This window comes from Manacus candei, unplaced genomic scaffold (assembly GCF_025592945.1).
Source record: "Manacus candei isolate 608988 ecotype Guabito, Panama unplaced genomic scaffold, ASM2559294v1 h1tg000005l, whole genome shotgun sequence".
Taxonomy (NCBI): Eukaryota; Metazoa; Chordata; class Aves; order Passeriformes; family Pipridae; genus Manacus; species Manacus candei.
Window position 1 is genome coordinate 1,463,717 of NW_026138053.1, and position 20,995 is coordinate 1,484,711.

At 60.0% G+C, this 20,995-nt stretch overlaps 3 protein-coding genes across 4 annotated transcripts; 2 read left to right on the forward strand and 1 right to left on the reverse strand.

Moving 5' to 3' along the window:
- Positions 1 to 1,628: 1,628 nt before the first annotated feature.
- On the forward strand, positions 1,629 to 9,027 carry PLK3 (polo like kinase 3). The gene is made up of 15 exons (XM_051797673.1): positions 1,629 to 1,880; positions 2,680 to 2,787; positions 2,892 to 3,008; positions 3,434 to 3,563; positions 3,651 to 3,738; positions 4,289 to 4,384; positions 5,084 to 5,279; positions 5,640 to 5,766; positions 6,159 to 6,268; positions 6,348 to 6,465; positions 6,569 to 6,652; positions 6,854 to 7,016; positions 7,147 to 7,276; positions 7,488 to 7,598; positions 7,992 to 9,027. The coding sequence occupies exons 1-15, from the start codon at positions 1,722 to 1,724 to the stop codon at positions 8,184 to 8,186; spliced, it is 1,932 nt and encodes a 643-aa protein (XP_051653633.1). The 5' UTR covers positions 1,629 to 1,721; the 3' UTR covers positions 8,187 to 9,027.
- Positions 9,028 to 9,535: 508 nt separating this feature from the next.
- Positions 9,536 to 10,447, reverse strand: DYNLT4 (dynein light chain Tctex-type 4). The gene has a single exon (XM_051795428.1). It carries the CDS (start codon positions 10,445 to 10,447, stop codon positions 9,800 to 9,802), a length of 648 nt encoding a protein of 215 aa, XP_051651388.1. The 3' UTR covers positions 9,536 to 9,799.
- Positions 10,448 to 12,499: 2,052 nt separating this feature from the next.
- On the forward strand, positions 12,500 to 19,986 carry BTBD19 (BTB domain containing 19). Of its 2 annotated transcripts, none has more exons than XM_051797609.1 (8): positions 12,500 to 12,786; positions 14,665 to 14,936; positions 15,340 to 15,393; positions 16,897 to 16,956; positions 18,199 to 18,267; positions 18,616 to 18,747; positions 18,918 to 19,043; positions 19,150 to 19,986. In XM_051797609.1, exons 1-8 carry the CDS (start codon positions 12,534 to 12,536, stop codon positions 19,282 to 19,284), a joined length of 1,101 nt encoding a protein of 366 aa, XP_051653569.1. In that variant the 5' UTR covers positions 12,500 to 12,533; the 3' UTR covers positions 19,285 to 19,986. The 2 variants fall into 2 exon arrangements, with proteins under 2 accessions (XP_051653569.1, XP_051653578.1); XM_051797618.1 differs by having other exon boundaries at positions 12,599 to 12,786; positions 14,699 to 14,936.
- Positions 19,987 to 20,995: the final 1,009 nt, after the last annotated feature.

Sequence of the window (20,995 nt, forward strand, 5' to 3'; positions counted from 1 at the left end):
AGGGCAGCAGCATCCCTGCCTGTTCCTGGACCATGTTTGCTGACAGGTGGTGGGTTTGAACGTGCTTCACCTACAAAAGCTGGAAACCTGAGAAAAAAACAGACAGATATGGATTGTTTCCTGTCTCTCTGCAGGCAGGTCTGATCAGCTTTTCTGCAGAAAAACACAGGGAGCTAATTCCTCCCCAGTACCCTGGGGTGAAAGGGGATGTGCTCGGAAAAACGGGGCTGTTTTTCAGAGGTGCCCATGGAAAACCCTCAGCATATTCAGGAACACAGTGAGCATCAGTGGCAAGAGCCCTGAGCTGCAATGAGGGGAAATGGAGGCAACAAAGCAAGGGACGGTCGCCCTGTGTGTGGTATGAGCAGGGGAAGGGCAGCAGGATCTGCTTTTGAGGGGCTCTTGCAGTGCTGCTGCTTCAGATTCGTGGGAGCTGTATGTTTGCAGCCATCTCTGCCAGCTCCCACGCCCGTGGGGAAGGAGAAATGCCAAGAATCCTTTCATGACCTGTTTCGAGTGACACAGAGGCGTGTCCCCGTCACGGCCATTAGAGAGCAGCACCGCTCAGGCACCTTGCCCGGCCACCACTGCACACCCAGCACAGCCAGAGCCCCCAGGACAGGGTACCCAGGCACTGAGGGGTAAGGATGGTGGTCCCCAGTGGGACAGTCCTGGACTGGCCACCATAGGCAGCCGCAGGGGACTGACCTTTCAGGGCTGTTTGAGGGGCACTGGGGCACAGGGCTGGGCTGGAGCAGGGGCAAAGTGTGGACAAGGGTCATCTACCCAAGGACAGCCTGGCCAGGGAGCTCCCCTTCATCTTCCCTGTGTCCCCACCACCCCACCTGAGGTGGGCTCTGACCCCCTCCTCCCTGGCCCCTGGCACAGAGTGAAAGGCTCTTAGGGGGTGTTTGCCTGCATCCAGGTTTGTCACAAGAGGGAGCAGGTCAGGGCCCACAGTGAACACATGGGCTTTGAAATCCCACCCTGGCCACGGCTGTTCCACGGGGAGTAGGTGAGGGGTCCTCAGTCCCCAGGGGGTTGTGTGACACAAGCTGCTCACTGCCGTGAGGGGAAACATCCTGTGAGCAGGTAGTGTGTGTGTGTGTGTATATTTATAGATGTGCATGAGGAGGGGGCTCTGCGTGTCCTGGCAGAACAGGGGAAGGAGCTGAGGAGGGGGCTCTGTGTGTCTGTGGGGTCTCGGTGTGACTGTAGGGGAACCCTGAGTCAAGGTGGGGGTTGTATGTCTGTGGGTGTCTCTGTATGTAGGAGGGAGGATGAATCTGCAGGGGGGACTCTGTGCTGGGGGGTGTCACTGTGTGTGTATGGAGGGGGTGTTACTGTGTGTGTGTATGAGGGGTGTCAATGTGTGTGTGTGGGGGTGTCACTGTGTATAGGGGGGGTCACTGTGTGTGTACGGGAGGGCTCCTGAGAGGTGGATGCAGCAGGACCCTGGCCGGGCTCCATTGCCCCGGGACACGGCCTTCAAAGATGCACCAATGAATCTCTGCGGCCCGGTGCTGCAGCCCCGCCCCCCTCCCCGGTGCTGCGGCCCCTTTAAGGGCGGGGCGGGGCCGTCCGGGGCGGGGCTCCGCATGTGACGTCATCGCTCCCATTGATAAAGGCGGCGGGATTCCCGGGGCGCCAGCGGCGGCGGGGCCACGTGCGCGGGGCCGGCGGAGCCCCCGGGACATCTCCTCATTCCCCCGGCGCCCGCCATGGAGTCCGCCGGCCTTTTCCCCCCCTTCTCCGCCGCCTGCCTCCCCGCACGGCCCGCGCCCGCCCCGGCGCCGCCGCCCCGCGCGGCCGAGACCACCCGCATCGTCACCGACCCGATCTCCGGCCGCTCCTACTGCAAGGGCCGCCTGCTGGGAAAGGTACCGGGAATGGGGGAGAGGAGGGCGAGCCGCCGCGGAGGGCACCGGCCGCCCCGGGTTGAGCTGGGCCGGGAGCCGTCGCCCGGTGCGGGCGCGGGGAGGGGCCGGGGCTGCCGCGCCTGCCCGACCCGCACCCCGGGTGGCCCGGGGATGAACGCAGCCCCCCGGCTGCCGCCCGCCGCCCCCACCCTCCCCGCCCCTCGCGGCGGGCCCGCAGCAGCGCTGGAAGCACTGAATCACCCGGCCTGGCTTCGTGCCTCGCCGGCTATCGGAGCCGCATCGGTTTCGGGGCGCCCCGCGGGGTGTGCGTGGGCCGGCGGGTGCCCCGGTTCCCAGGGGCCGCGCGCGCAACTTTTCTCCTGGCTGCCAGCGGCGTGTGTAGGAGGTGGGTGCCGGTTCCCAGCCCAGCCCGGGCGGGCTCGGCGGCTGAGTGTGCAGATTGCAGGGTGACATCACGGCAGGAAAAACCTGTCTCCATGGGGCTGCCTTTCGGTGGCCTCCGGTCCCCGGGCTTCCTGCCCTGCGCAGGACTTTCCAGGTTGATCCGTCATGTGGAAAGATGCAAAGTCCGGCCATAGTGGGAGGGAGGAAAAATGCCCTGGAGGTTTTACAAGAACTGGGTGAAGAAAATGCCCGGTTGAGAGCATCACAGTTCAGATCTTAGTGGGCGACGCAGCAGGAGGGAGCGTGTGACGCTTGCCGGGCTGTGCTGCCAGGGAATGGGGGAGGAGGAGGCTTGCAAGCAGGCAGGGGTAAAGAGCTATCTCTCACCCATCCATAACCACGTCTCCCCTTGCAGGGCGGGTTTGCACGATGCTATGAAATGACGGACCTCTCCAGCAACAAAACCTATGCCGTGAAGGTCATTCCACACAGCCGGGTGGCGAAACCCCACCAGAGGGAGAAGGTGGGTGCCGTGGGGCTGGTGGGGTGCTGGGCAGGTGGGGGGGCAGCAGGGGCTCTGTGCTCACCTGCTCACAATTTTCAACTGGTGCTGCTGCTCTCTTTCAGATCACCAATGAGATCGAACTGCACCGAGACTTGCACCATAAGCACATCGTCAAGTTCTCCCACTACTTTGAGGACTCAGAGAGCATCTACATCTTCCTGGAGCACTGCAGTAGGAAGGTCAGTGCTGGTGTGGCCTCCTTGTCAAAGGATCCCTTAAACAGCTATAGCTGGTTGGAGCAGGTCTTATCTGAGGTGTTTTTGTAGCACTCCCCTGCTCCTAAGCTGTGTGCTCTGTCACACCCTCTGAGCTCACCATAAGCCGTGAGATTTTGCACAGCACTGGGCACTCCATCAGCTGCCTGTCCTACTTGGACTGCCTGCTCATGCTGGGGCCACCATAAATCCAGTGGTTCCCTGGCTTTGCTGAGCAACCTCAGCCTTGTGCGGGGAGTTTGCTGAGGTCATGGCTGTGAAAGAAGGATTATTTGTGAATGTGCACCTTCTGGAAGAACTGGCTTTGACCCTGCCTGCCCCATGCCTAGTCAGCAGGGCTGCTTGTTCTCGCTGCCTGCAATCACAAGCTGCCTTCTCTCCCTCTGCAGTCCCTGGCCCATATCTGGAAGGCCCGCCATACTCTGCTGGAGCCCGAAGTGCGATATTACCTCAAACAGATCATCTCAGGCTTGAAATATCTTCACCTCAAGGGCATCCTGCACAGAGACCTGAAGCTTGGTGAGTGCTGTGGTTGGGGCACAGTGCTGTGTGGGGAGCAAGCTGTCCCTGAGGGACTTGTGGTGACGCATCGCCCTTGACTTGCAGGCAACTTCTTCATCAATGAAAACATGGAGCTGAAAGTGGGGGACTTTGGGCTGGCTGCTTGCCAGGATGTCTCTGACCAGAAGAAAAAGTAAGTTTGAGATTTTCCTATTACAGCGTCCTCTGGGGCTTCACTCTTCTTTCTCTTGTGGCTTCCCGGGAGAGTGGAGGGTTGAGTGGTCCCTCCTGGCCTGGGGAGAGGAAGCCTTAGGGCACCCTTCCTGGAGTGAGGGAGCTATTCCTGCTCCAGCTGCAGGCAAGGCGAGGGGGCTGGGGGCTTTGTGGCTCCTCGAGGAGTGAGCTTGCAGCCGTCGGGGAGAACAATGTGTTGACTATTACTATTGTGCCTGCCCGGCTGCCGTGCCGGCTGCACAGGCTGGGACACAAAGGCTCTGTTCCTCCTCGGCTCTGGGACAGCCTCTTCCCAACGGCTCCCCAGGAGCAGCTGCTCCTGACCCCCGGGAGCTGGAGAGGAGGGAGTCTGTATGGGACTCCTTGTAGATAGAGGGGGACTCTGGGCCACAAAGAGCAAAATGGATCGGGGAGGACAGGCTGCAAGCTAAATCCCAGGGCTTGGAGTGGGGGGAGGCTGTCTGTGAGGGGATGCAGAGCATGCACTGATCTGGTGCTCTGCCCCACAGGACAATATGTGGGACCCCCAACTACCTGGCCCCAGAAGTGCTGCTGAGGCAGGGCCACGGGCCAGAGTCGGACGTGTGGTCTCTGGGCTGTGTCATGTAAGTCTGTGCTGCTGTGTGGGGAGGGGTCTGGGCACCCTGCCTGGGGTGGGGGCACAGCCAGGCTGTGGGCAGCCCGATGAGGAAGTTTTCTTGTGCTTTGCCTTGTGGCTCCACAGTGGCTGCTGCAAGGCAGGGGGAGGGGAGCGACTGGCTGGATCCTGCCTGGCCCTGCTTTGGAGCAGGTGCTGCCAGCCATCCCGGGATGCTGCGTGGGGACTGTGCAAGCAGGACCTGCACGGGGCAGGCGCGCTCGTGCCGCACTCGGCTCCAATTCAAAGCAGGCTTGACCGCACCGTGAACCTGATAAACAACGGAAAATCTCTGTGGCTGCTGCTCTGTTTGCTCAGAGAGCAATTGCTGTGCTACCTCGGCACATCCAGCCCCTTGCCTGGTTGCTGCCTGTAAGCTTCCTGCTCCGTTTCCCCCCCCCCCCGGCAGCCACACGGGGGTGGGAGCAACAGTGGCAGACGGTAGCCTTTGCTTATCAGCCCTCTGTCCTTCCCTGAGGCTCCCTGCCTGTTGCTCTGAGCAGTTGCTAGGAGGAAGTGTGGCCGGATGTGAGCGTGGCTGTCCAGGCTGGAAGTGGTGCTCTCAGCCAGGTGTGGCCAACCAAATGCCAATAACTTCCTTGCTTTAAGTGCTGCTGAGTCACAGGCCTGGTGGGGATGTGACAGTGGCATGCATGTCCCCTCCCAGGTACACCCTGCTGTGTGGGAACCCTCCCTTCGAGACCTCTGACCTCAAGGAGACCTACAGGTGCATCAAGCAGGTGGAATACACCCTCCCTGCCTTCCTCTCCCTGCCTGCAAAGCATCTCATCGCTGGCATCCTCAGACGCAACCCCCAGGACCGCCTCACCCTTGAGGAGATTTTGGACCATGAGTTCTTCAAGGTGAGTGTGTGGGGATCTGGGTCAAGGGACCTTTCTCCACGTGGGATGAGGCAGATGAGGCTTTTTGGGCTGTGCAGGGTGCTATCCTTGGAGCCCAAGTCTCAGTCCTTCAAAGGATGCAGCCGCTGTCCTGCCCAAATGCCAGCCAGGGGAACTGAGGGATTTGATGTGTTCCTGCTGCCTTGTTGCTATAGCAGGGGGTTGTTTCCTGTACTGATGCCAGTCATGCTTCCAAGGCTTGACGGAAACACAAGCTGGCTGTCAGGAGGGATGTGAATGACTGCGGTCAGCCAAGGGTAGCTGCTCTGCCTGGAGCATGTGGCCTATGGAAACCAAACCTTTTCCTTGACCTCTCTGCAGGGCTACACGCCTGAGAAACTCCCTCCCAGCAGCTGCGTGATGGCTCCAGAGCTGAGTCCCCCAAACCCTGCAAAGACTCTGTTTGCTAAAGTCACAAAGACACTCTTTGGGAAGAAGAAACCTAAGGGTAAGTTCATGCAGTTGCCAAGGAGGCTCTGGGTGACCCTTCTTCCCAGGGAGAAGTGTGTTCTGTCTCCTGCAGAGACCTGATGGGTCTCTGTGGACCCCCTGCCTGGGGACAGCACAAGCTGGGCTTGCCCAGCCCTTCTTGTGCTGGTGGCCTGGCATGGGTGTGTGCCTGGAGAGCGGATGCTGCGTGGCAACCCACGGGCAGTTCCTCCTGAAAGCCCTGTGTAGCATGAGAACTGGGAAGTGAAAGTGGGAGGCAGCTGTTTGAGACCATCCTTGCCACCGTGGGCATGGGATCAGATAAGGGAGAGCTGAACTACTGGGAGGGGTGTCCCAGATGTCCCCATCCCCTATGCTCAGCAGTGTGCTCATCACTTGCTCTTCTCTTAGCCAAGAAGGGCTCTTTGGAGGACAAGGATGACATCTCCAAGCTGGTCACTGGGCTGATGAAGACCTCAATCTGTCAGCAAATGAGCTATAAAACTGTGGAAGGGAATGAGGTGAGAACATTTCCGAGGCCACGCGTGCCCCTCTTTTGGGGAGCAGGCAGGACAGTGGTAAAGCCAGGTCTCTCTGCAGGCCACGCCTGTATCCTGCCGCAGTGCCAGCTCCAGCCCCGTGGAGACAGTGGTGGAGGAGACATCTCACAAGTCTGCGTCCCCCTCCATCCGGGGAACGATGGCCAGCAGCTGTGAGGGTGAGCAACACCTGCCCCGGCCACCCCAGCCTGCCCTGGGTTTCCTGTCCTGCCTGGCTGATAGCGGGGCCGGCTGACTCAGCCTGTCATCTTCTCCCTGCAGCCTTTGAAGACTGCATCACTGCCTCTGCCATCATTGAGTCAGCCGTCCGGCTCCTGCGGAACTGCCTCTCCTCCATGCCCCCAGGTAAACTGGTTGGACTGCTCTGGGATGGGATAGGGTGCTGTGCATCCTTTTCCCCTTGGGATGAAGGCATGGCTGCTATTTGGGGTACAAATAGCACCTTAAATGGTGCCAGAGCCTGCTGCAAGGGTCTGCTCCCCTCTGGGGGAGGTGAAGTGGGGAGGGACTGGTTGCCTGCTCTGCTCACCTCCTCCTCTCCACCAGCGGAGAAAAACCCGGCTTCCCTGGCCCGCCACGAGCACTTTGTCTGGGTGAGCAAGTGGGTGGACTATTCCAACAAGTATGGCTTTGGCTACCAGCTCTCCAACCGCAGCATCGGGGTCCTCTTCAACAACGGGACGCACATGACGCTCTCCCCCAACCGCAGGTGAGCAGTGGGAGTGGGGCTGGTGTCTGTCTCCGGCGAAGCCCTGTGGGTGGGAAGGGGCCATGGGGAGGCCGTGCCAGGGTGGGTTTGGTGCTGGACGTCCTCAAGGCTCACGGTGTGCTCCCTTCAGGACTGTGCATTACAACCCGACCAACAGCAAACACCTGGTGTTCTCTGTGTCCGCCATCCCCGAGCAGCTGCAGGGACAGATGACTGTCCTGCGCTACTTTGCATCCTACATGGAGCAGCATCTCATGAAGGTGGGTGCTGGGGCCCTGGGCTGGATGTTGCGTCTTGGCTTGACCGCACTGCTTGGGCTGGTTGGACTCCCTCCTTGCAGGCTGTGGCCTCAGAGTTGTGTCCTGGGAGTGAGGACCCCCCCGAGAGGGTGTCCAGGTTTGGTGCTGTGTGTGCTGGTGGAAGTGCTCCTGTGTATGGGACCAGTGGCTTATGCAGACCCTTCTCTCCAAGGGAGGTGACTTACCCAGCATAGATGACCTTGGGCAGCCGGCCCTGCTCCTCCTGCAGTGGGTGAAGACTGACCAAGCCTTGCTCATGCTCTTCAGCAATGGCACCCTCCAGGTATGTGTGGGGCACAGTGGAGAAGCCTAGACCCTTGTGAGGAAGAGGCCAGATGGTGTCTCCTGGCCTGTATTAGATCTTGTCTGCCACAGCCCAAATGCAAAATCCAGCTGTGAAAACAGCTGTGGGTGCAAGATGCTTCTCCAGTGCCTGGAGATGCTGGTTGCAGCTTCCCCAGCTCCTGGGGGACATGATGCTTCAGCTGGATGCTTCTGGATGCTTCTGTCTGCCCCAGTGCTGGAGCTGGCGCATTCCTGGCACGGGGCACGGAGCAGGGATGCTCCCAGGCAGGTTGGGGAGGAGGAACGGGTTGAGGCAGGAAGTGTGGCTGCCTCTTGGCTCCCGACATGCTGTGGGAAGCACGGGTTAAACCAAGCCCAACCTGTCTTCTAGGTGAATTTCTATAACGACCACACCAAGGTGATCATTAGCAAGCCTGACCACTCCTGCCTTGTCACCTACATCAACCGGGAGCGCAACTCCTACACTTACAAGCTGTGCAGTATCCAGGAGCTGGGCTGCTCTCCTGAGCTCCACCACCGCCTCAGATACATCCTCAAGCTCCTCCAAGAATGGGCTGAGGCTTAGCATGGGACCCTGGGGGACCTTCTCTGCACATAGAGGTCTCCCCCCTGCCCTCCCATGGGATGGGAGGTATGTTGTGGTGCTGGCTGCCCAGCTGGGCACTCTGTATCCTGGTGTTCAGCTGGACTCTGGACTAAGATGTGGATGTGGTTCCAGCAGCAGGTCTGGATATCCTTGCTGTTCCCTGGCTCTGGGCAATCTCTGTCTTTCCATCTCCAGCTCCCGCTCTCATTGTGCTGATCTTGATGGAGTGGACTGGGGTGGTACAGGGAGGTGGTGGTGGGTGAGTGTCCTGCAGCCAGGTTTGGGGCCGGTTGTGTCTTGTTTGGGGCTGGCAACTGCCTGTGGTGGGAGCTCAGGCTGCCCTGGCCTGCCCAGGGTGATGCACCAGTTGCACAGACCTTCTGCATAGCCTGGAGAGGACTGGCACAGCCTTGACTTCAAGCCTTGGGTGCTGTGGGGTAGAAAAAGCCCCTTTCTGGGGTGGACAAGGGGTGTGAAGGGTGATGCCTGCCCTGCCAGGGGCTCTGTGGGCTGGTGTGTGCCACTCCACAACTGCTACACTAAGGAGGGTGTTGTGCTGGGCCCAACTGTGTCCTGTCTGTTTCCAAATTGTGAATTGTCTGGTACAACTTGAGGTTTGATTAAAGGGGGGGATGGGATCTGAGGACTTTCCTGGAGAAGCCCTCATCTTGTTGGGACCCAGGGTAGTTTCTTATTTCAAGGCAGTCTCTGCCATGTGGGACTATTTATGTATCTTATTTATATGGAATTATTTATTTTCCTGTTGGTCTGTCTGTGTGCAGCTACCCTCTCCCTGACTCACCTCAATAAAAACTTGTTTAAGGGCAAACTGTGTCTGCCTTGTCTGAACCTGGAGTCACAAAAGGCTTCAGCATCATCCTTGCTCTAGGGCTGCTTTTGCCTGCCAGGGATAACCTTTCTTGCCACTCACTGCTGGGGGACAAGGTCAGGGATGCAGGGAGGAAGGGTGCAAGGAGGAGTCCATGTGGTACCTCCACTGCTTTTGGGGGGCTGGCAGGAAGGGCAAAGTTAGCTCTTGCTGTTGCCAGTTGGAGACCTGGAGCTGCCTCAGCTGGTTCTTGCTGCTGCCAAACTCATTCCAATTCCCTCAGCACTTGGACCAACCCATCTGCCCTTCTCATTCTGCTGAGCTGCAGAAGGCAGAGGAGTTATGACTTAGGTGGTGCAGGAGTTGCCTGGGTCCTTGCACTATGACACCTTGTGTGATGGGATATGAGCTGGGCATGAAGCCAGGAAAGAGCCCTGTGAGCTTGCTTTGAAGGTGATCTGTGTAATCAATCTGCCTGGGAGCAGCTTGTGCTGTGGGAAGCAGCCTGGGCTGCTCCAACAGCCTTGGGCCATTGCCTGTTTTTTTGGGTTGTGTTTGCTGCCACTTGGGTCTTTTTGCAAACCACAGTAGTGGGAGCTATAGTGTGGGTGTGAGCTGAGGTTGGAGTGAGCATCCCTCTCTTGCTCCACGCACATATCATGGCCAAAGATTGCAGGTATGAGCCACAGATGGACAAAACCTCTTTATTTCAGCTGCTCTTTCCCTACAGCTCTACAAGACTGGGTGGAGGGAAAGGCACATGCTACTCAAAGTAGACCCCATGCACTGTGGCCACAGCGAAGAGGGAGGCGTTGGAGAAGGTGGCGGAGGCAAAGCTGTCAGTGTCAGGGTCCCACAGTGCCCGGCTGGCCACCAACAGGCTCTGCTGGCCCTGCTGGCCCAGCACCACATGGCAGACCAGCTTGTAGCGGGGTGGCACTACCTCCTTAGCCCGGTGCTGCAGCAGCTCAACCACGCTCTGGGCTAGTGGGGCACTGCCCTGAGGGCTGTAGACAGTGGTCCCTAGGGCACTGGCCAGGGCCCCCTCCAGCATCCGCTGCACCTGCCCCACGTTGAACTTGCAGCCTTCCTCTGGCCCCATCCTATAAGTGTTTTTGAGGCAGGTCTTGAGGATGGGCTGGAAAAGGGGGAGCCCAGAGAAGCTAACACGTCTGTGGAACATCCAAGGGCCAATGGAGGGGCGCCTGCTGCCCGGGACCACCCCGAATGAGCTGCGGCGGCTGAGGACCGAGTTGCGGCGGGAGAGCAGGAGTGGTGGTTTGCCTTCCTCGGAGCCCCGGGCTGGGGGCTGGGAGCCACGGCGTGTGGCATGGAGTGGAGAGGCTTCAGTGTTGTCTGCAGCCATCACCTGGGCTGGCAGGGCCATCTCTGGGCAAGGCTGCTCAGCCATGTGAGTGGCCTGGAAAGGAGATGAGGCTCTGAGTGTCAGGGGGAGGCAGGTGTCCCATAGCCTCTCTGCCATCCCACTGCCTCTCTGCTTCACTTCTCCCTGCCCTCTGCCAATCTCACACCTCCTGGCATGTGAGTCCCTGTGGGGCAAGATACAGAGAGGCTGGGAGGTCCACGGCAGCTGCCTTCCCATCTCCACACCTCCATGCCCATCAGCTTTGGCCAGCTGGGGCTGATTCAGCACAGCCATGAACAGTCCACCCAGCCCTCTGCTTTTCCTCCTGGCACAGGTGAGCAGCTCCTTCCCCAGCTCTCCTGTCTGCATCTGATCCCACACTTACCCTTAGCCCTACTTCTGACCTGCTGGAGTAAACCCAGGGGACTTGTCTCTGGTCGATGTCGCTGCCCAGGACCAATCTTTATCTTGCAAGTTGCCGAGAGGAGGGCTAAACCTGTTGTGCTCCTGGATCATGAAGTGTTGCTATGTGACACTGTAGCTCTCCAGGGCTGCTCTGGGGTGCGGCTTCTGTAACTCCTTGTTTCCTGGTCCCTGGACAGCCCTGTCCCACTTTGCTCCTGCCCTCTCTGCATTTTCAGCTATGCTAGCACAGGGACAGGCAGGTGCTCTCCAGATCTCCTTGCCAACCCTGAAAAATGCTGGCTGGTGTTGGATGTGCAAGAAAAGACAGGGGGTGGAGAACAGCCACTGTGATCACCACTTTGCACCCCAACTATGGGATGCACTGGGGCTGGGACCTCCAACAGCTTGATTTTACCCAAAGATTTGCATCCTTCATGTGCCTATCCCCCCATGGTACCAAAGGAGAGTGTGTGGGTGAGTGGTCACACATTGAATCATAGAATCACAGAATGGGCTGTGTTGGAAGGGGCCTTAAAGATCATCTCATTCCAACTTCACTGCCATGGGCAAGGATGCCACCCACTAGACCAGGTTGCTCAGGGCCCCATCCAATCTGGCCTTGAACAGTTCCAGGGATGGGAGGGAGCCCAGCCCTGCCACGTGCTAGGGACTCTGCTGCTGTAATGTCTGGGGGCAGGTCACTGGGGGCTCCCAACCCTGAGCAGGGTTTCTCTCCGCCAGCGGAGCCCAGCCCAGCTGGTACGCCACGGCTGCTCCATCAATGTGCCTTTGTCTGGCCCGGCTGCCGAGCTATTTGAGGAAAGTGGAGACGGCTTTTGTGTTTCTATCTCCTGTCAGAGGTATTTATAGCCTGCCGCTGACTAGTGCTGCCAAGCACGTTGCCAGCTGGACCCTGCTCCCTTGGGGTACTGCTCCAGGCCCCTCTCCTGCCTCTCCCTCACACCACCTGCTGACAAAGGTGGATTCCTCCATGGGCAATCCCTCTGCATTCCTCTCCTTGGGCTGCTTGGGGCCAGCCAGACTTGGAAGGAAGGGGACAGGCCATCCCCTGGCATGGCACTCAGTTTGGCTTATGTAAGCAACCTGATCTAGTGGGTGGCATCCCTGCCTGTGGCAGGGGGGTTGAAACTAGATGGGTGGTCCCTTCCAATCCAAGCCTTTCTATGAGACTGGTGATGCTTTTTTCTGCCTGTGATCGATCCCTTGTGTCCTAAGCAGACATGAGAGCTGCAGGGCTCTGGCCATGAACATCAGAGGAGAGAAGGCTTTTGCCATTTCAGGGAGCAGTTCTCCTTGCTGGGCTCCAGTGCTGGGGGCCCAGCCATGCTCCGCGGCTTTCCATGGAGGCTCTGCAGGTGGAGGTGATCTCTGTGCATTTAACCTGCGCCTGTGCTGCCTCTTCCAAAACCCCAGCTGCCTGCCTCCCTTCACCCCCATCTGCCCCATCCACAGGCTCCTTGTGCACCAAACCCACCGGCTGGAAGGGGCAGGGCCCCCGTGCCAGGCATGCTAGAGCCGTACCACGAAACACAGCAGGGAATTCCACTCAGAGCAAGCCGCAGCCCTGCTCTCCCCATCCGGCAAACGCCACGCAGAGCTGCCCCCGCGGCACGGGTGGGCTCTCGCTGTCCCCTCGCTCCCCCCGCCGCCTCCCCCGCAGCCCAGCCTCCCAGCCCCGCCGCTGCCTGCCAAGGTTTCCCTAGCAATGGGCCGTGTCATACAAACGCCACGTGTTGGCTTCCTCCCCGCGGCCTCCCCGGGCCGGCCGGGCCAGACCAGCCTCCCTCCAGCCTCCCTCCAGCTCCCAGAGCCTCCTTCCGCCGCCCTCCCTCCTTCCCTCCTTCCCTCCGTCCCTCCCCGCGGCCGCCCATGGCCGGGCCCTGCTCGGCGCGGCTGCAGGGCGACGTGTCCGCCTTCACCAGCGCCCTGCGCTCCCTGGTCAACAACCCCCAGTTCAGGTGAGGGGCCGGGGGGGCCGCCGCCGCCCCCCCAGCCACGCCGGAGCCCCCCGCTGCCTGCTCGGTGCTGTTTTCCTGCGGCCCCGAGCGCTGCTGGGGGGTTTGGGGCCTGCGGGGCCGCTCAGGGACCCCCGGGCCAGCTGGTGGGGCCAGCACGGCCTGTGCACGCCGTGGGTGATCCCGCATGGCTTGTGCAGCCATGTCTTGTCCCGCATGGCTGCCCCGGTATAGCCTCTTCCCCCGGGACAGCCACGGTCTGCCTGGAGGAGGGAAAGTCCCCACGTGTGCCCAGACCCCCTCTATCCCCAGCCGTGGTGCCAACAGGGTGTGGCAGTGTCCCAGCATAAATCCCATGCTGGGGCTCCTGCCCTTGCCAGGAGTGGGGGTATTCGCTGTGCTCCCCAGGGGCAGCATCCTGTGCTCAGCTCCTTTCCCACCCTGGTGCTTTACTTCCAACTTCCCCACACCCCAGGGGGCAAGTCACAGCCTGGCTGTCCCTACCACCTCCTTCCAGCGTGGAGAGCTGCTGCCTTGGCTGTCCCTTACCTGCATGGTATGTCCTGCCTGGTTGTGGTCATCTTCACCTACTTCCTGCTGAGGTCTGGCACAAATTCCAGAGCTATCTGAGGAAACCCCCATCTCTGCTGAAAGTTTTGGCCACTTAGAATAGAAATCCCAGTGAAAACTCCCCAGCCACAGCGTCGGGCAGTGGGGAAGCAGCCGTCAGTGCCTGGTCATCCCCAACCCTTGTCCTGCTGCTCACGTCTTGCATATCACACCCCTCATCCTGCATCCTGCAGCCTTCCTTCATTCTGCATCCTGTAGCCTGTAATCTGTGCTCTGCATACATCTACTTCATCCTGCATCCTTCCTCCTTCAGCCTGCGCCCTGCACCTTCGTTCTACATCCTGCAGCCTGTCCTGCGTCCCAGACCTTGCATGCCATAATTGCAGCTTGCATCCCACATGTCACAGCCTGCATCCTGCACCCTTCTTGGCCTACTTGGTTTATCGTGGTCTCCCTTGCAGTAACAGTCATGGAGGACCTGTTGGGCTCTGGTCACATCACCCAGCATGCCCCAGCTGTGTGTCTCCTGATGGACACTTGGAATGACCTGAGGATGGTTGGCACATCCACTTCCCCGTGGGACACTCTGAGGGTTGGGCCATGAGTTTGTGCATGTCCTCACGGCAGCTAGAGTTTGGGTGGCATGTCTTCTCCTCACTGGCCTGCTGGGACGGAGGGAGGAACAAGGGGATGGATGGGCTGTGGCCACAGGTGCTCACAGGCTGGAGACTCCGTACCCTTTGCCAGTTCCCTTTCCCCTGATCTTGCCCCCCTTTCCTGGGGCCATGGAGCTGGGGAACCTTTCTAGGGAGTTGAAGGGGACCAGGACAACAAGATGTTCCTTGTACCCCAGTGTGTCCCACAGGCCTGGGGAGGGCCAGTGCCAGCCCCGCCGGCAGCAATGCTGGAGGCTTCACATTCCTGGAACAATGAGTCAGTTCCCATGAGTCAAGGAGGCTGATCCTGGTGACAGCCACACTTTCCTCGGCTCTGCTGTGCCAAAGGAGAAAGTCACTTTCTCCAGCTGTCTCTGGCCCTTCTCTGCCCTGCTCAGTGCTGGCACTCAGGGCTGTCTCTGCCAGTACCTGTGGCTCTCTGTGCTTTCCAGAGGACCTGTCTCACCTTGCCTGCAGCATTCAGGTGGCTGCAAGGAGCCGCCAACAAGGTCCCCTCTGTACCCCTGCTGGGACACAGCATTAAAAGCACCTGAATTAAAATTAAAGGGTGCTACCCCGCTGGGATGGGCACTCAGCAGGTCCCTTCATGTGTGCCCTGTCCCAGCCCAGGGCATCCCGTGCCCTTGCTTTCCAGGCACCCCATCCCTCACGGTCCCCTCTCCCTGCAGTGATGTGACGTTTGTGGTGGGCCCGGAGCAGCAGAAGGTGTTTGCTCACCGCTGTGTGCTGGCGTGCCGCTGTCAGGCTTTCCAGGGGATGCTCGCCCAGGTGCCAGTGGGCAACCAGGACTCCTCCAGCAGTGTCCCAGCCCAGGGCCCCTTCATCCTGGGCAACGTGCAGCCTGAGGTCTTCCTGGCTGTCATCGAGTTCCTCTACACCAACAGTGTCACCCTCAACAACCACATCGTGAGTGGGGATGGGGCTGGTGGGGACTGTGGGCACGGGAGGGACAACGGGAGGATGCAGGAGTAGGGGGTGCTTTGCAGATCTTGGTGTGCCAAAGTTGGAGGATGTTCTGCATGGTACTTTCTGGCTGGCTAGCAGTGCAATGAGTGTGTGAGGTCTCAGCCCAGCAGAGTGGGGTGTCCAGAGCACCTTGTCCCAGCCTTGGAACAGCTGGCTGTGCACAGCCTGGATGCTGGGAGTGGGGACACTACAGCAGGAGACTTAAATTTGCCTGCATGTGGCAGCCTTACCCCCCATGCCCCACCTGGGAGCTCCCATGGGGGCAGGAGCACACAAACCCTTGGGTTGCTGTGCCCATTCATGGCCCTGCATGCTGATTCTCACAAGATCCTTTTGCCTGCAGGCACTGGAGGTGCTGACCTCATCGGTGGAATATGGCTTGCAGGACCTGTGCAAGGTACAGCCCTGTTTAGAGTGGGGGTGGTGGTGTCTGAGTGTCCCCGTGCTGGGGAGCACCCCAGGATGGTCCCTGCATGGCTGGTGGCTGGAGGTGGCTCTGAGGAAAGCACTGTGGTGCATCACTCAGGTCCAATGCAGGCTCAGTCCTGCTTTTTGATCCTGGAAGGGGATCCCCCTTGAGGGGGTGCACCACTGTCCAGAAATCCCGCAGGGGAATCCTGGGAAATCATGGGGAAGACTGTGGGGTTTCACATCTCCCACACAGCAAAGGGCAGCAGGAAAGCCCCCGTGCCGTTGCCCACGATTTCTCTCTGGTCATCTGACAGAGTGATGCAGTAAAGAAAGCCCCGACCCTTGGGGGCAGTCAGCACCCCGGCTGTGGTGCTGCCAGGGGGATGCTGCTTTGGGTGGGAAAGTTCTGGGAGGACAGCAGGGAGCAAAGAGGAGGGGTGTGAGCCGGATGAGGAGGGGGCAGGGAGCTGGAGCAGCTCGGTGTTGGGGAGGGAGGCCAGGCCACGTCATCAGGCTGATTCCTGAATTACAGCGGGCTGAACGCGTGACCTGCTGCCTCGGGCCAGGACTTCCCCTCCCTTCCCACCATGCTCTGGAAGGACCTCAGGAGCTTAGGAACTGCGGGCTGCTGTGTGCCAGGGTGGTGGGATGGGACCTGCCCCATCACCCTGTGGGGGCAAAGTTCCGATGTGGCACGGAGCTGTCAAACAGCTTAAGGGGTGTTGAAAAAAAGGGGGACCCAGTGCTCCAGCCACACAGTTCACACCCCATCACCCAACAAATGCATCCTCAGGGGGGGTGACCTGTAGTGGGGAGAACCATGAGGAGGGGAAAGAGGGCTGACCAAGGACAGCTGGGGAAGCCTGTGACTGTGTCCCTAGATGCAGGATGACATCATGTCCCTCCTGCCAATGACTCAGGGCCCTTCTGCCCCAGCTGACTTCTCCCTGCATGTGACATCCCCTTGGGTTTCCCAGGGACTCTCTCTGCCAGGCAGCTGAGATGGGCAGGAGTGAGGTCCCACTTGCTGGTAAATGTGCAGGTCTGGCTGCATCCAACCTGCATCACTCGTGTGGGATACCGGAGGAGTCCCCCAGGAGTCACAGGCAGAGCACAGCTGACAGGCAGGGCCGAGTTAAAGCTGGGAACGCCTAATGCACTGCATCTGGCACTAGGATTGTCCCCTGTGACAGAACATGACTGCTGTTTGTTGACAGGGTGATGGGACCCACCTGGGGCTATCAGGTTGGCTGGGTTTGGTCAAATCAAGCTTGGTCCTGGCTTAATCAGTGGTCGAGCTGTCTGCCCACAGCCATGCTGCAAGACCTCATCCCACAGCCCACTGCTATCTTATGAAACCCTGGGGGGGCTGGAAGTGCCTCTGCCCCATGTCCCATGTCCTGAGGACTCATGGGATGCTGAGAGTTGCATGTGGGGATGGCAGGGTTGGGTCCCTGCTCTGCCAACCCTTTCCCTGTCTGCCTTCCAGCTCTGCGTCAAGTTCATCAAGGACACTCTGAGCGTGGAGCAGGTCTGCGAGGCCCTGCAGGTAAGAGTGACACCAGTAGTGTCAAAAAAGCTTAAAAATAACCATAGAATTTGAGGCAGGAGCAGGCCTGACCCTCCTGCTGTTGGCTGGATGGTGGGGCTACCACTGTCTCCCCAGATTTGGCCCATAAGCTGCCCTGCCAGCTCTCAGGCACATTTTACCAGGGCTACAAGAGACACTGGGGCCACCAGAGCCTGTCAGAGAAATGTCCTCACACTGCCCTGAGCAGGGCTGGCCAGAACTGCCCAGTGCCAGGGCCTTGCCATCATCTGCATGAAATGGGGAGTCACTGGGTTTCTGGGAGCCAGTCCCAAAACCCCTGCTGAGAGTTAGGGCACCTAAAAACAGCCTTAGGGAGGTCCTAATGGCTCTGCCATGCTCCTTGGTAGGATGAAGGCTGTTCCCCAGAGAAAGGGGATTTGTTTCATCTCCCACAAGCTGAAGGGATCCTCTTGGAGTGAGGTGCCTGCCCCAGAGCACAGAGCTCCAGCCAGATGAGACGCCAGACCACCGTGGCATAAACAGAGCTAAAACTGGCCTGGAGGAAACAAAACAAGAAACCCCAAAACCCCAGAACAAAACAAACCTGAAAAAAACAGCTCATCTTCCATCTCCACTTGCGTCAGTGCTGGTCCCCTGCTGTGGTGGAGGGGGAGGTGATGTTCACCCTGCCTGTGCTGGTCCCAAATACCCTGCACACAGGGGGTGCCACCACGGGGGGATGGGGACATGCCCTCCTGGTGCCCAGGGCAGTGCCAGCCCTGGGACAAGCATTGCTCAGTAGGGCTGGGGGAAATGAGAGCACCCCAAATTCCTGCTGCAGTGGGGGATGGCAGCTATGGGTCAGGCTGGAGCTGGCACCAGGGCATATGGCACTTGTGGGGGGGCTTTAAGCTGGCCCTGTGCCCGCACAAGGAGCACTGGGGACTGGTGGTCCCACGTGCCCACAGAGTGACCTTGTGAGAGAAACACCAGGGCTTCTCCCCCACTGTGGGCTGGGTGATCTTTCTGAGCAGCAGTGGAAAATAACGTCTGATGGTGGGGCCGGATGACCAAAAAAACCCTTTGTCTTGGGGCAGGCCAGAAGGTCCCCTTCCTCCCCACACCCTCACCATGGTACCCACACACAGGGATGTTCACCTCACCTGGGTCCCTGAGAGTGCCCATGTCTCTGTAGGGCTTTGACGGGGGGTCCCTCCTGCCCCAGACCCCAGACTTGCAGGTGTCTGTGTTGTCCCACAGGCTGCGGTGGCCTATGGGCAGACAGACCTCCAGCAGCACTGCCTGGCCTTCATCGAGGGCTGCACTGCGGTACGGCACCAGGTGATGGGGGAGCATGGTGCAGGGTACCCCAGGGCTTGGGGGGCACCTGGCATGGAGAACATTGTGGGTCACAGCATGAGGCAAGGGAGCTGGGCCCCTAAGAATGGGGTGCCTGGAGGATGGGAAAAGGAGCAAATGGTATTTGGAGAGAAGATGCCGGGTGTCAGGCAGAGGCAGGCTGGGGGTACTGGGGTGCCAGAGGATTGAGGTCTGGGGGGAGGAGATGCTGGGGTGCCAGGCAGGGATGGCACCAGGATGGGTCGGATGGCCCATTGCCGGGGTGGTGGTTGTGTGGGGTTGTGGTTCCAGTGCCCTGGTGCTGTGCTGTGCTGGCAGGCAGTGGTGCAGACACAGGGCTTCCGTGAGCTCTCGGATGTGGTGCTGGCGCGGGTGCTGCGCAGCGACCGCCTGGCCGTGGATGAGCTGGACCTGGTGCAGGCTGTGCGGGAGTGGGCACACGTCAGCTCGGTGAGTGTAACGCAGCAGCAACCACCCAGGGGTGCCCACGCTGGGAACCCAGGCACCCTGTCCCAGGGCTGTGTGATGGACACAGGAGCTGTGTCACTCCCCCTAAGCCCCTGCCTTCCCCAGTGCCCAGGGCACCACCAGCCCTATCCCTCACACACTGCTGTTGTCAGGCTGTCCTGGAGCGGCCGGTGCCTGAGGTGGCTGCTCTGCCCGTGCGGGAGCTGCGCCTGCCCTTGCTGGCACCCAGCGAACTGGTGACACTGGAGAGCCACAACCAGCGGGATCTGCTCATCCCGGTGAGCTGCTGCCAGTTCTTGGGGTATCCTGGCTCAACTCCAGGGCCCCAGGCTGCAGGGTGGGGTTTGGGTTTTAATGCCCCCATTCCTCTCCCCATCCCCACAGGTGGAGAGCATCGCAGCGGCCTGGCGTGCCCACGCTCTGAGAAAGGGCAGTGGGGTGCCCTCCCGCCTCTGCCGGCCCCGCCGCGGCACACGGCCCCGTGACCATCACCGGCACCTCGAGCCACACACCAAGTAGGGGCTGGGCAACGAGTTTTGTCCAGCCCAGCCAGGGGCTCTGCAGCAGGGCAGGCTGTGGGGCTGGGCACTGATGCTGCCACAGCCGAGAGCATCGATAAGGTGCTTTGTCCTATACCGCGGCGTCAAGGCCAGGGCAGGATGCCAAGGTCACCCCAAAAAGGGATGCAGGGACTGGGGGCAGGGTAGAGCTGGGCTATGGGATGGGTACGAGGGCACGGCAGGCAGCCCATACAGTGGCCGAGGGGTGGCAGGGCTGCAGGGGTCCCTGCGGGATGGGGACACAGGATGAGCTCTCCCTTCCCCGGGGCCGTGCTGCCCTCCCACGGCAGCGGGGCCATGGTGCAGCGGGAGAGCTCCAGCACCTGCCCGGGCAGGGACACGGACCCCCGGGGGCTTGGGAGGGGGACAAGTGGGAAAGGCGGCACGGGCATCTCTGCACAACACCACAGGCTCCCACCCCCCAACCCCTTGCAAGCCCTGCCAGCAGGCCACACACACACACACACACACACACACACACACACACACACACACACACACACACACACACACACACATACTGACACAGGCTGCCAGCCCCCCATCTGCCACACACGCTCTTACACACAGTGTGCGACCCCCCTTGCGCCCCACATTGCGTGTGCACACACAGCTGGGTCTGTCTCAAGCACACAAACCCCCACTCCAGCTGTACCCGCCAGGAGAAAGGGTCGGACACAGCAGGTAATTTATATATAATATATATATTTACTCTTTAAAAATAAACCTTCAGTCCCCACTACCGCCTGTACAAACTACAAAAATAAACCTTTGCTCTCTTTGATATAAATAACTTAGATGGCGTGTTGGGGGGGGGAGGCTGCCCACCGTGCCCACGCCTGGCACGGGGACAGGGTCCCCGAGGCCACCCCTGCTCAGCGGCAGTGTCTGGGGGCTGGGGGGGCTGGGGCTGCAGGCACGGCAAACACCGCTGGAGTTAAAGTGCTGGGTAAGGGTGCGGACGGTGCCCGGGGTGGGGACGGGGACAGGGGCTGGCTGCAGGGACAGCCCCGTTGCACGGGGACATGGTGAGAAATACGGTTTCCCAGCAAGATGTGCCCGGTGGCACCGCGGGAGCCCACTGTCCTGTCAGCATGCACTGTCCTGTGTGTGCTCCAGCACGTGCCATCACCTGGGCAGAGCACGGGTGTGGCACGAGGGGCCGTGACCCTGGGACAGCTCAGGGGCTTGGCACAGCAAGGACCATTCCAAGGATCTCCCCCTTCCAAAATCCTGCCTGTGCAGTGGGGAGCAACAGTCTCCCTGTCTCCACCATGGCACATCCATGATGTCCAGCCCTTCCATGCTTGCCACTGGGGAAACTGAGGCACGGAGTAGCGCATCGGAGGGGGTGAGCTGCCCACGGAGTGGGGGCATGAACCAGGTCTGCACCCCTGGGCTCCTGCTGCCTCCAGTGGGCAGCCCTGCACTGGCAAAGGGTCTGCCCGCTCCCTGCCTGCACTCTGGGCAGCGGGGCAAGGCCGTAGGCTGAGAAATAAATCTTTTAAAATAAGCTTAAAAATATATATCTCTCTATAGATAGTTTCCCTTTGCAATAAATAAAGGTGGGGGGTGCCCGCCCCAGGCCTTGCCTGTGGCATGCCAGGGCACAGCTGGCTCTGGGACTGCCCCTTTATCAGGACGGGGGGCATCAGGGCACCCTGTTGGGG

What these genes read in the sequence shown, in the direction of transcription:
- PLK3 (XM_051797673.1), top strand. Translation starts at nt 1,722, where the DNA reads ATGGAGTCCGCCGGCCTTTTCCCCCCCTTCTCCGCCGCCTGCCTCCCC. An exon ending in TGGAGCAGCATCTCATGAAG is followed by an intron (nt 7,277 to 7,487) that starts GTGGGTGCTGGG and finishes CTTCTCTCCAAG; the next exon opens with GGAGGTGACTTACCCAGCAT. An exon ending in TCAGCAATGGCACCCTCCAG is followed by an intron (nt 7,599 to 7,991) that starts GTATGTGTGGGG and finishes CCTGTCTTCTAG; the next exon opens with GTGAATTTCTATAACGACCA.
- DYNLT4 (XM_051795428.1), bottom strand. Translation starts at nt 10,447, where the DNA reads ATGGCTGAGCAGCCTTGCCCAGAGATGGCCCTGCCAGCCCAGGTGATG.
- BTBD19 (XM_051797609.1), top strand. Translation starts at nt 12,534, where the DNA reads ATGGGCCGTGTCATACAAACGCCACGTGTTGGCTTCCTCCCCGCGGCC. An exon ending in AGGTCTGCGAGGCCCTGCAG is followed by an intron (nt 16,957 to 18,198) that starts GTAAGAGTGACA and finishes GTTGTCCCACAG; the next exon opens with GCTGCGGTGGCCTATGGGCA. An exon ending in TCATCGAGGGCTGCACTGCG is followed by an intron (nt 18,268 to 18,615) that starts GTACGGCACCAG and finishes CTGTGCTGGCAG; the next exon opens with GCAGTGGTGCAGACACAGGG.